At 46.3% G+C, this 13,708-nt stretch overlaps 1 protein-coding gene across 2 annotated transcripts in view; it reads right to left on the bottom strand.

Annotated features, from left to right (window-relative positions):
- DPF3 (double PHD fingers 3) overlaps nucleotides 1–11,705 on the bottom strand; it is a 261,634-nt gene extending 249,929 nt beyond the window's left edge. For both annotated transcript variants that reach the window (XR_013960426.1, XM_080664984.1), the window contains exon 1: nucleotides 11,593–11,705. Coding sequence is in view for 1 of the 2 variants with exons in the window: in XM_080664984.1 (XP_080521110.1) it covers nucleotides 11,593–11,624 (32 nt within the window). In the remaining variant the exon portion in view is untranslated. The remainder of the gene's footprint in view (nucleotides 1–11,592) is intronic.
- Between the last annotated feature and the right edge of the window lie 2,003 nt (nucleotides 11,706–13,708).

The raw sequence follows: 13,708 nt of genomic DNA, 5'->3' as shown, positions 1-13,708 counted from the left end.
TACACTGGGAATTGAGCCTGCAACCTGGGCATGTGCCCTGACCAGAATCAAACCGTGACCTCCTGGTTCATAGGTCGATACTCAAACACTGAGCCACACTGGCTGGGCTAAAATTCAGATTTTTTTTTTTTTTTTTTTAATGAAAAGCTTAGGAACTCCTTCAGCTGAGTGAGGTGAGACTGGGATCCTAAAACAAAGATTCTAATTGCCTCTCCGGGTGCAGAGAGCAGAAAGCTTGGGAAGGTGGGTCCTTCTTCAGAACCCATCATCTCTTCTCCAGAAAGGTCCTGGGGGCCAGGGGAAGGGGCAAGTAAATATATCAGTCTGGAAGAGAGGCAGGAAGAACAAATGCAGAAGTCAAACAACAACAAATAAGGCGATATAAATCCAGATAAAATATTAAAATCATTAAAGGGCTGCTGCTCCCTGAAGATTGGGAAAAATGAAGAGAGTTAATTAAAAGCAATCTCCATGCACTGCTGAGCCAGCCGGCCCAGATAAATCAACAGCTGGGGCGGCTGTGGAGGGCAGTGAAGGGGCTTTGGGGGGGGGGGGGGGAGAGGGCGGAGGGCGGGAAGGGCTGCCACAGAGATGGCAGTGATGTTGAATTGAAAACAGTGACTTAAGTTTCCAGTTTTATTAAATATTGTATGACACCAAATAAAGTTGTTTTTCTTAGGGGGCAAAAATAATCAATGAACAAAGAGGAAGGGAGATAAGGATGAAGAGGTATTGTTTGATTCAAAACATACTTGGGACCATGAAGCCTGCATCTCTGATCTCCTCCCCAATGCAGAGACTTTAGGCTTTTTTTTTTCTCTCTCTCCCCCTGATGGGCACAGGTAGATGCATCTTCTCCAATCTCTCTACAAAACCCTGGGTTATGTTTGTTCTGGGGGCTGGGGGAAATAGTACAAAGTCCAGAGAAGAAATGGAGAGGAAGAGATGGAAAAGACCTTCAAAATTCTCATTGCTGATCCAAGCCAGACGTTGAGCACAAAACTAAAAGATCAGCAGAAATGGTGGGAACTTTTTTTTTCTTGCTTGCTTTCTATTTCCCTCCCCCCTTCTTTCTTTATTCCCTTCCTCCTCCACCCCCCCTTTTTTTTTTTGCAATCAGATAAAGTTTTTATTTTTTTATTTTAAACAAAACAAAACAGTTTAGAATTTCGGGCTCAGTCTAAATAAAAACCCAGCAATTTTAGAAATGTTACAAGAACAGCACTTGTCTATTCTAAGGGAACCCTCTCCAGTTCTTCCTTGATGGAAATATAATCGAGAGGAATGGCTGGGGGAAAGTGTTTTTTCTCCTCCATAGAATTGGGATTGGAAGGGGAGTGTGTGCATGGGGAAACATAAGGAATTATGCATTTGGATATGCATTTTAATTAGGTGGACAGAAGCAGCCGCCTGTTAATTTTTCTTGCTTGTTTCCACTTAGCATTCATCACAGGCAGAACCACCATAGAGTGCTCCCACGATAATAGATGGTTCTGCATTGGCTAAGTCCTCAGGGAAAATAATTAGCAGGAGAGAATATATTCTCTCCACTCCCACTACCCCATCCACCCTGCCCTCCCCCATCCCCAGCACCACATTGCCTCCCCTCCCCACCCCCACTCCCACCCCAAGTGACAGTGGTTTCCTTAGAAGCCTAGAAGAGCCAGGCTCCTGGTGTGCAGCAGGCACTCACTTTGCCCTGCCAAAGAACAAAGGTCTGGAAGGAGAATCAGACACACCAGAAGCCTTCCTGGGAGTGGAAGCTCCTAGCAGGGAGGAAGGCTACCTTGCTGCTTGGTTCTGAGGGGCAGGCTGGCAATCAGTGTTGGCCAGGACAGGATGACAAAGGTCCAAAGAGGTGGGACAATTCTCGTAGAGCTCAACTGGCAGCAAACAAAGATGAGTAAAGAGTTGTTAGTTGAGGAGAAGGCGAGTCCGAATGACATTTTCACTTAATTTGCTTTACCAAGTAAAAGAATATTGTAGTTTTGCAGCAAGCTTGAATCTGAAGCATTTCCAAAGCTAGCAACCAAGATCTAAGTCTAATTCTGAGATGTGACCCCCACCACCACCACCACCACCACCACAATGCTCTCCATAATCTTTGTATAAAGAATCAATTCTTGTCGCTGGTCTCCTACGTCAAAGCCTGCCCTCCTTGTTCACTAGCAGATTCAAGCTCTTCAGCCCTCCCCTCTTCCTGGAGTCCTCTTGATAGAAGGAGGAGTCTGGATGGTGATCAAGCCCAAATTCCAGGAAAGGGTTGCCTATGCCCTCCGGCTTCTGCTTCCCCTGATTTGAAGGTGGACTCGGTTCAGGGCAGCCAATGGGAAATAAAACCAGGGCTTCCCTTGAGCTCATATTCTCACCTATTTCAAGCCCAGACAATGGGGAATCCCACTACAATCCCAGGTCTATTTACACACAGCTGGCTGAGTAAGGCTTTGCATTTCCTGAGAAACAATGATTGCGCAAGATGTGTAATAGCAGATTCCTTTCACTTATTTTAGTTGTAATATATTAAAATAGTGTTTCATATATGAGGTATTGTTGACTCTCAGTCAGCTACAGGAAACTGTAGTTCTAGTAACACCTCCCATTTGTTCTTTACACCTTCTGAAATGTTTTCACATCCATTATTTCATTCGTGTCCCTTGGAGGGTAAGCAAGGCTGGTGGTAGGGGAAGGGAGAAGAAAAGAGACTCGAGCTCTTTTCCCTGTATAAAAAGACAGGCCTGATTTACTAACTCTTGACTTTCAAGCTGTCTTGTCATTCCAGATGCTCCCTCAACACCCTGTCACCAGATGAAAGCTCTCTGCCTAGGAGACCTTCACCCCAAGACTCACTAGGTAACTTTACTCAGCTCCTAGAGCCTCCCCAAACCCAAACCCTGACCCTCACAGAGTCCCTGCCCTTAGGGAAGGGAAGGGGACAAGGGGAAGGCAATCTTTGTGGCTAGGGATGAGAGGAGTGAGTCTCTGGGTTTCCAGGGCATTCAACCCCCAAAATAATGATATTCTTTATGTTTATGAGGTAGGGTTGCCTGTACATTTTAAAGAGTCTAAAAATGCAGGGGATCTAGGCATATACCCAAAAGAATTGAAAGCTACTTATCTACCCATGTTCATAGCTACATTATTCACAATAGCCAAAAGGTGAAAATAATCCAGGTCCATCATTAGATGAATGAGTAAACAAAATTATACACTGAGTGGCCAGATTATTATGATCTCTGAATGCATAATAATCTGGCCACTCAGTGTATGTATGTATGTATGTATGTATATATATTAGAGGCCCAGTGCATGAATTCATGCATGGGTGGGGTCCGGCCAGCCTGGCCAGGGGGAGGGGACATGGGCAGTTGGCCTACCTGCCTGCTGGTCGAACTCCTGGTCAAGGGGACAATTTGCATATTAGCCTTTTATTATATAGGATATACACTGAGTGGCCAGATTATTATGCGTTCAGAGATCATAATAATCTGGCCACTCATTGTGTGTATATATATATTCAGCCATAAAAAGGAAGAAAATCCTGACACATTCTATAACATAGATGAACTTTGAGAACACTATGTAAGTGAAATCAACCAGTCACAAAAGGGCAAATATTGTATGATTCTGTTTATATGAGATGCTTAGAATAGGCAAATCCATAAATATAGAAAATAGAATGGTGGTTACCAGGAACTACAAGGTGGGAGGGGCTATTTGGAATTGATAAAATAAAGTTCTGGAAATGTATAGTATCAAAGGCTGCACAACATTATGAATGTACTTAATGCCACTGAATTATACACTTAAAATGGTTAAAATGGTAATGTACATGTTATCAACATTAAATTATATGTCATATATATTCTACCACAATTAGAGAAAAAATTAAGAAGCTACCTCTGGCCCTAGCCGATTTGGCTCCGTGGATAGAGCATCAGCCTGCGGACTGAAGGGTCTCAGGTTTGATTCTGGTCAAGGGCACATGCCTGGGTTGCGGGCTTGATCCCCAATAGGGGGTGTGCAGAAGGCAGCCAATCAATGATTCTCTCTCATCATTAATGTTTCTATCTCTCTCTCCCTTTCCCTTCCTCTCTGAAATCAATAAAAAAAATATGTTTTTTTAAAAACAAGAAAAGAAAAGCTAGCTCTGTCTGTCTGCCTAAGTCTTATAATTTAGGCTTCTGTGAATTCTGTGATGGGTTTGCAACCCCCTCTCCCTTTTTTACGCATAGAGAAAATTGCCAAGGGAGGTTTCAACCAAAGGAAAGCCTAATGATAGTGACTCCAGAGGAATCTGGGATGATCTGGAGGCCTATCACTGAAGGAGAGGCAGTGAATTCCAATCAAGACACTGCCAACACCCACCAGGGTACAGCCAGCCTCGGTGATGGGTCTACTGGGCACCTCCATTTCCTCAGCAGTAATACAGGGTACACTAGAGAAAGCTCAGTGAGGCACCAGTACAGGTCCACCTACTTCAGCTCACTGAACAGCCAGATATCTGAGGCTGCCCAAATAGAAGTAAAATAAGCACTTTATTTCCATGTTACTTGGGATGGGTGCCATGGTGGAGGAGAGGGCAGATCCAGGGAGATGTGGATAAATGAAATCCAGGAGGAAAACCTTTTGCTTGGTTCCCTTCTCCCTCCTCACATTTAAAAAAAAAAAAAGTGAGAAAAAGGCAGATATTCTCAGTAATTTCACAACCAAAAACTTTATCTGATTGTTTATATATAGCAAAATAAGTCAATTAGTCGTCCCACTTCTCTTTCCTCTTTCCATTCTCTGGTTGGTGTGATAATGAAAGGAAAGTGTTCAAGAGAGAAAATCAGAAGAAAAGCCCATGTTCTAAGTGGACCACCACCTAGTCCTCAGCCTTAGGCCCCGAGAAGGGAAAGGAAGTTCCATCTCGACTAGAACTCTAGGTGGTAGCACAGTGTAGCAAGACTGGACCAGAGAAGATGAAATTACAGAGGAATCCCCATCTTAACAACACTTTAGAGCCACACTTTTAATCCTCACCCATTGAGGTAAATCGAGGTAGGTACTCTTGACCAGGAATGGAACCCATGACCCTTCGGTCCAGGGACCAACACTCTAACCACTTAGCGCCACACTTTTGAAACAAGGAAGAATTTGAACTCTGGCCCCTAACTGTCCTCTCCCTGTCCTAATTGACCATAGTAAGAGCCACAAAGTTTTTGACCTGAAAGGAATTTGGACAATCAAGGTGTATAACCTTCATCTTAAAGACAAGGAATATGCAGCTCAGACAAGTTCTATGTATAAGACCACACAGCTAGATGGTGGTAGAGCTTGGAGCAGAACTCAAGGTCTCCTCTCCCAGAGCTTTTTCTCCTCCATCACTCTGAAGTCATCATAACTGCAAAAGCCCTAGCTAGTTTGGCTCAGTGGATAGAGCATCAGTCTGTGGACCAAAGGGTCCCGGGTTCGATTCTGGTCAAGGGCACCTACCTTGGCTGCACGCTCCTCTCCCGCCCGGGACCCTGGTCGGGGCACGTGCAGGAGGCAACCAATCCATGTGTTTCTCTCACATGGATGTTTCTCTCTGTCTTCCCCTCTCTCTTCCACTCTCCCTAAAAATCAATGGAAAAATATCCTCGAGTGACGATTAACCAAAACTAAACTAAACTAACAATAAATAAACCTGCAAAAGACTAGCTATTGGTCAGAAATGGCTGGGTTTTTTTGCAGTTATTATGTGGAAGAGGGTCAGAGCTTGAGAGAGGGTCACGCTGATGGCAGGTGGAAGTTTGGGGACTGGAAAACTTTTTCTGGTGGAGCTTCCAACTACAGTTAATAAAAACAGCAGATTTTCGAAGTGAGTAACAACGAAAAAACCTCATTCATTTCACAGCAGCCTGAGACGACCACAGTTTCTGGATTCAGGGAGGGTGGAGAGGGTGGCAAAAGGATTAGTTTGTGCCATCATTGATCCCCAGGCTCAGAACTGAGGCCTGGGTGGTGGAGGACTCAAGGTCAGCTATTCGAACACCATTATTAGAAGCTCTGAGCCTAATCCCCCACTTACGACTATTCACAAACACTCTACCTAGAAATTCCAAACAGTCTGCCCCTCCCCACCCCCACCCCAGCACCTCCCAACCACTGCTTTTAAAACTCTGATGCAAATCACAGGCTTCAAAAACCTTCCTTTGGTGACAGTTTTACGATGCTAGCTCCATTCATCCATATGGTTTGACAGACTGTGAAACACTAGTAACCGGACCAATAAGAAAAACAAATTACAAAAACACAACACCTCATCTCTCCCCAGTCACTCACACAACCGAAGAAAACGTGGGAACTTACAATGGGCCATAATATCACTCTCTTGGTGTTAATCGTCTTTTCAGAGTTCCAGGCCACACGATGGTTTTTATCTACTCACCTATCCCCACGCCAGGCCCAGGCAATTCTTTGTCTGTCCTTGGTAAGTACCCACAGATTTAAAGACTACTTAACACTAGGGCCATGCTTTTACATAGGCCCATGAAGGGAAACCTGCCTGGGCAACAACTATTTTCAATGGTTGCGGCATTTCCTTGGCCAGGGGCTTGCCACATTTGGCTACATTTCTGTCTTCTGGAGACTTTCAGTACACTCAGAAAAAACTACAAGGTGCTTCCCAAGAGGCTGGGATAAAAAACAGGCCTGGACTCCGGTGCCTTTTTATGACCCAGCCCCCACCACCACTACATTCAGTGTGGTGGCACTGAAAACGGAAACATCAGACTCAGTTTCCTTTCTTTTTCTGGTGCCAGCTCAAAAACAAAGCATGCTGCCTGCGACATCTTTATTTATATTGCATTGTCTGAGCAGATGGCTCTGAAACAGCTTTAGATATTATGGTCTTTCTCGGATGTATTCCCAATTCCAGTTACCTGCATAATTCCAAAAAGACAGGAAGATAAGTCTCCAATTAAGTTGCCCCTGAATTTCAGCCCACCTTACGGATCTGAGCAGCTGCATTCCACTGTGATCTCTGGATGTCTCCCAGGTGGTCTGCAGGCTGGGCTACTTTCAGAGGTTTACCCTGACACAATGCCTCCACTCGGGTTCTGGCAGAAATTAGTCTCCTTTATGGGTATCTCATCCAAACCAGACATTCTTCCCACTGAAAAATAATGTGCGCTAATGAAGTTTGGAGAATTCAGGGCGCTTTTCCCCCCCTCCAGTGGCAACCAGAAGCAGATGGAGAAGGTGGTTCTTAGGCATCTGTTGGTTTAAAATGTCTGAGGGTCCTTTTTCATAAGGGGCTAAAATGTCCATAAAAGGCTGCAAACTCACAAAGTCCCAACCTCAAAGTTCCCTCTTCCTCTCATTCAGAAAGAGCTAAGAGGAGATTAGAACCAGGAATGTGTCCCCCCTAACCCCTGTCTCTGGTATCTAACCTGCCACAGCAAGAGCAAAGTCTGGCTTCTAAGTGGCTGACAATTACACAACTTTCCCAGGCACAAAACCACTTCAGATTAGAATGCATTGTATCCAGATCATAGAATGTACAGAGATGAAGATTTGAGATCTATACACATGACCTGCTGTCTGACCTTAGCTATATAAGTATATCTAATTCTCCCAGAGCTGTGTCCTTAATAACTAAACAGAGATAAAAATAAATACCTCTAAACAAGTGAAAATTCTAGCAAAAAAAGTTTTAGTACAATTTTGTATGATCACAATTATAAGCATGAGAAATTAGTTTACTGGTCTCATTCTCTATAAACAAATAGTTACTGGAGGTAAAGCCCTGTTGGTTTACAAGGAATAATTAAATAATAATAACAGTTATTCTTTTCTAAGCAGGCAGTTATAATAATAGAATCATATGTGCATAATCAAGTCTGGCAGAAGGTGGCAGACATTCCCAGTTAAGTGCATACAATCCAGTCTTGATAACTTAATAAAAGTAAGTTGTTTAGTGTTGATAGCAGATTTGGGAAGGGTGGTTTACCTGAACTAGAACAGAAGTAAGATTAAGAATTTATATTAAAAACATTATGTTTCCTAGGAATGCAGATATCAACCAGAACACAATATGTAATGTCACTGATTTACACACAGACCTTTATCAAATTCATATTTATGTTACCTACATGTGTAATTACTTCACTACATGGTCCTTATCTTGCCTGTAGGTGTAATAAATGGGGGTGACTCACACATCTAGGCTCAGACAATGTAGCTGCTAAATTAAGTAATGTGTAATACCCATTTACACTTCATACATGTCCATCTATGCTTTTAAATTCTATTTGTCCAGATGTGACTGCTTGGTTGTGTGGCCACCTGCCGAGTCCCCTTTGTGATCTGATCAGTCCAGGCAGCTCCTGTTTCTGCCTCTAACACCCTGTTGGGCAGTAATAAGATGTTAAAGGCAACAACAGAAAGAGAAGCCAGGCTGTCAGCTTCAGAGAGAAGTGGGGTGAAGAGTACAAGGAGGAGGAATAAGAAAGAGAGTTGAGGGGTGATCAAAGACAGGCAGGAAGAAAGCCAAACTGCTGAGAGGAGATGTGGCTCCAGGGGCTTGGGCTCCTAAGGAAGACCTCAAGCAATGAGGTTCAAATTGTGCCATCCAGTTACCTGAGCTATTGAATTACTGAATGTCCCACATGGAGAAAGCAAGTATAAATGAAAAATGTCCAATACTCAGGGTAGATAGGCAGAGGTGTTGCATGAAACCTGGTCTCCTTTATTCCCAGAACTTTATCTACCACCACTTTATCCCCCAATCCTGTGTGTGACCTGACCAGTTTCTGTAGGGGGTGGCAGTGGTGTCTGGCATTTTTTTTTTTTCTTTTCTTTTCCTTCTTTCTTTTTTTTTCCCCCCCCCCCCTTAGGGAAGAGAGACTCAAAAACACACAGAGAAAATGCTAATGTCATTCAGCTACGTTTCATTTCAGGAGGGACATATGAGGATGAAAACAGGGGTCTCCAAACCATTCTCCTCCCCCCCCCCCACTCGCCGCCCCCCCCTCCTCCCACCACCATCATCCATGCAGCCTTTTGGCTTGATGAGCCTCTGCGCTTTGTTCTAATTTAGTCCATGCATAATTTATTCACGTGTGTATTGTTTTCTGATCAGCAACTTTTAAAAACAAATGAAAAATAAGATGTTTTATTAAACAAGTTGTTTTAAAAAAATAAAGGCAGATGGTGTAGGTCTCCCAACAACGTGCATGCTCCTGCCTTAGGAGGTTAAAAGCTCCTGCCGGAGGCTCGGCTGGCCTGGGGTATTGTTTACACCCTCTTACCCCCAGGGAAAGGGGCTGGGGTACAAAAAGGAGCAGCTAATTACAAAGGACCACTCAACTCCCACCTAGAAAAAGCCGGCAGGAGTGTTGTGTGTATGCTAGTGTATGCGTGTGTGGCGACTCGTAACTACAAATACATCACATTGCAACTGTTTCTAATTATAAAGTTCGAGTATAAAAATTCATAACTAATTCCACTAACCAGACCGCTTTTCTATCCCTCCCCCCATCTGTAACCCTACATAGACACCCTCCCCAGAACACGTACCCTTCTGCGGTCCAAAAGGAAAAAACAAAAAAACAAAAAAAACACAAAAACCTGGAGCGAGCAGCGGAACCCTGGAGCTTAGAGACTTTGCGCCCGCCCGCGCGTAAACGGGCTCCAGGGTGACCAGGGTACTGCTTTCCCAAAAGGAAACAAACCTGGTGCACATGTGAGATTTCTCTCACTTGAATTTACCGGGTGGCATCAACCTGATTATGTGATTTCGGCTAGAGATGGGTAAACTGCAAATCAGCCATAGGCTCGGTAGAAACTCACAGCATCAGCGGTGTGGCCAGCGCGAGCCGCCGGGAGAGAGAGGATGCGGCGAAGTTACGCCCATTTGTTCTGCCGTAAAACATTTTCTTTCTTGGGTGAGAGGCTGTGGCGTTCAAGTGCAGTGTATCAGCGCTTCACAGCCAGAACTGATGCCGGGAGCCGCTGCTCTCTGATCAGCCTCAGGTTCAAAAGACCTCTTAACAGCAGCCTTAACATGTGTATGTATATATTTAAAACTCCAAGACCTGGGACATTCTTACCCCTTTTCCCTATCACAGATGGGAGATAAGCTGGTACAAACGCGTTTCGTTCTCCCCGAGCGTTCTCCCCGAGCGTTCGCAATAGGAATCCCACTGCCGCCACCACCCTCTACCCCCCCCCCCACCCGGGTGCGAACCTGGATTTCACTCCAGGAGGAGCTAGGGGTGCGGACGCCGTTGCGCGGAGCTGAAAGAATCTGGGTGGGTATCCGCCACGCACCCCCGGGGATTCGGCACGAAACTCCCCCCACCCGCACTTCCCCCTCCCCTCGACCGCCGCTTCCAGGACAGCCGGAAAGAGCCGTTCTCCCGGCGCGGACCCCCACCCACGTCGCGCAGTGATCCGAAGGGAGCTCCCTTCTGCCAACATCACTGCCAACAGCACCCCTTTTAGAGCGACGCTAGTTTTCCGAAGCCACCTCCGGCTCCGCGATCGCGAGCGGACTTGGCGGCTTAACAGTTCCACAGACTGGAAGGAAGGAAGGAAGCCAGGATGAAAAGGCGGAGGAAGGAAGGCAGGAATTGGCTGTCGGACGCGGGGACTGGCCCCCGCGTGTCCTCGTGCAGCCCGCCCCCTCCGTCCCGGATCTGGGCGTCCGCTCAAAGTCTCCCGGCGGCCAGAGGCACCTGCCCCTCGCTCCGGCCGAAAGCAAACGCTGTCCGCTCAGGCGGGGAGCCCCAAGCTGCCTCTCCGCCCACCTCGGCTTTTCACCCGGAGGAGGCGAGAACACCATTCTTGAGACCTGCAGCTTCTCTGGCTTCCAAATCCACCCCAAGTTAACCCGAGTCGTTAATTTACTACAGCCAGTTCACCCACCAACACACACACAGACATGCCGGCGACCGCCCGGAGCGCCGTCACGCTCCGGGGGCTGCCCCGGCAGGAAAGCTCCGAGCAACCACCTGGGCCCCAGGGCTCCCGGGACCCGCTGCCCCCCTGCGGTCCTCACAACTCCGGGAGGTTTACACAAACTCTCCGCCAGCGATCGGAAGGCGGAGAGCTCCCTGCAAACTCCGAGCAGCCGCGCTCCGCTCGCCCGAGCGGACTGAGTCGCCGGGCGGGGACCCGGGCTCCGGAGGTGCGGAGCTCAGTCAAGTGCACCCGGGCGTCCCCTGCCCCGCGCCCGTCCCCCGCGAGGCCGCCCCCCACGCCGCGCTCGCCGCCCCGCGAGGCCAGGCACTCGGGGGACCGTGTTGTCCCCGAGCTGCCCGCGACCCCATAGCTGCAGAGCGCTCGAGCGCCAGGCTCCCCGCCGGTATCCCTTCTCTCTCTCCCTACGCCAATTAAGCAGAACACAAATGTAACAATTTTCTTCTTGTTAATTGCATCTCCTGACATTTCTGCGTGTTGGGGGAAAAAAGATGAAGAAGTAAGAGCTGAAAGAAAAGAGGGAAGCCTTGCAGCGGCTGCAGGCGCCTGCGAGCGCAGTGCATTGGCAGCGCTCCGCACGCAGAAGGCGCCTTTTTTTTCATATTGAAACCACGCGGAATATGTACATTTTTTAGTCTTACTTACGCTTTCAGGGGGTTGTGAATGACAGTCGCCATTTTGCTACAATGTAACAGAATATTGTCTGTCTCAGAGTTCTAAAGGTTCGCTCAGGGGAAGCGGAGAGCCAATCAGAGCACGGGATACCGGCCTGCTGGCCAATCCGAGCCACTGGTCGCCAGGTGGGCGGAGCCTGAGCGGTGGTAGTTATTAGGGGAGCTGTCAAAGCCCAGAGGTCACTCCCTTTTGTAGAGCCCGAGAGCTAGCAGGTCTTAAAGGGGCAGTACCGCGCGAGCTGCTCTTTCGGATTGAGGAAAGTGGAGACGCACGGGAGAGTATTCTAGTTTGGTTTGAGTTTCTACTTTCTAGGCAACTGCATAGAGTTCGCGCTTCCGGACAGAAATATTTATGTATTTTCAACAAACCATTGAACTCCATTCATTAGTTTTTGGCTTTTCTATTACGTTTTTAATCCCCCAAAGGGCAAATCCCTTGTTCCCCGTGCAAAAGTTGGAAGGTTGCCGTTTCATCTGACAAATTATTACACGTGCCCAGCCGTTTGCTATTGCTCTGGGTCCCGCGGCTTTTTAACATTCTCATTCCCGAAGTGTTTTCTTTATCTCAGTCACCTTCCTCTCTCGGTTTCTTGGAACTGCCGCCGCTGTTCCTGGCGATTCCAGGACAGCAACTCCCCTCCCTCCTGGAAAGTCTCAATGTCAGGCCCGCTCCCTCTGGCAGCTGGGCTTTCGTTATGTAATGAGCGGTGGTCACTCCGCGCGGCTCCCCGCTACCACCTCTTCTGTTCCACACACACACCAGGAACTTCTGCAGTGACCAGATTCCGGGCGCCTGGGGAGAAGAGTGGGACTTGGCTCTCAGACCTTAGGTGTAGGGAAGGTTTAAGGAAGCTTTTGGAAACGTATTCTGCTACCTAGACTTGGGGTGGGCAGAACCTCTTTCGGCGAGTAGCACACGCGATTCTGGCGTCACCTTTCACTATTAGATAGAAGGTGAAAAGCGTTTGCTAATGAATAATCTGATGTGACTGGAGGTGTTCAGAGTCTGTGTGGACTCCTCCCTGGAGAACCTCTGACAAAATTGGGAGATTTCTATGAAGCCAGTCTTCCGCTGGGCAGTGGGGAAGCTCGAGGTGGATGAAATCGCACTAAATCCTGAATTAGAGGCCTCGTCAGCATACAGAAATCTGGCTGCCATCCCAAAGTTGTTGAATCAGGTCAAATAGCTAAGATAGTGGGGGAGGGGTGGAAAGGGGGAAGAGGAGAGGCCAAATTGCCAGTTCTTCAAAGCTGTGCCCTCTCACTTCCTTTCTCAGTGCTCCTCTCAAGGCAATGAATAAAACTAAAAAAAAAATTTTTAAGTTCCAAAACTTTCAGAATTCAACTCATACACTATTAGAGTTACAAATAAACAGAACAGGGCTGAATTCAGTATGTTTGTAAGACTTGACCATTTTAATCCCTTCATTCTACCTAGTTAATAGCAGAGTCAACTTCTATAGATTGCTTTGTACAGCACCTTGCAGTTTGTAAAGTTATCCTCTTTTCTAAAATTCAAGTTTGAAAAATCCCTTTCTTATTAAATTTTCAAGGGGTTAGTTCAAAAGTTAGAACTTTCCCTAGGATGTGCCTTGAAAACATTAAAATGCAAGCACTGTATTCTGAAGCAAGATGTATGAGGTTGAAGTATCAGTCAGAACTCCCACCAGCTTCTTTGAGATATCAAAATCACAGCAATTCATAGTGGAAGACAACAGTGTATTTTAATATGTGCAGCCTTGATAAAGGAAGCATAAAATGTAGCCTGCCCTGAACAAGGCTAACGATTTAATAGGAGAGAGGGAATACATTTATATCACATATTAAAGCAAAAATATATACCCTAAGCCTGTATAATCATTTATTGTGTTAAGGCCCAGAGGCAGAAACCAGCATGATCTGTCACTATCGGGCACACTTGAAAATGGCAGGCCAGAGCTGTCTTTACTTTGAGAAATTTTAATCCAGAACTTAATCATTTGTTACATTTTATAATGATTGAATTGAGAAAATAATGACTTGAAAGCAGGGTTTTTATAAGTAATATAGCCTTGCTTTTTAAAAACATATATTTTTTATTTATTTCA

The sequence above is a fragment of the Plecotus auritus genome (assembly GCF_963455305.1).
Source record: "Plecotus auritus genome assembly, chromosome: 1".
In the NCBI taxonomy this organism is placed as follows: domain Eukaryota; kingdom Metazoa; phylum Chordata; class Mammalia; order Chiroptera; family Vespertilionidae; genus Plecotus; species Plecotus auritus.
The sequence above is the reverse complement of the archived record's forward strand: the minus strand, read 5'-3'. Positions and strand labels throughout refer to the sequence as shown.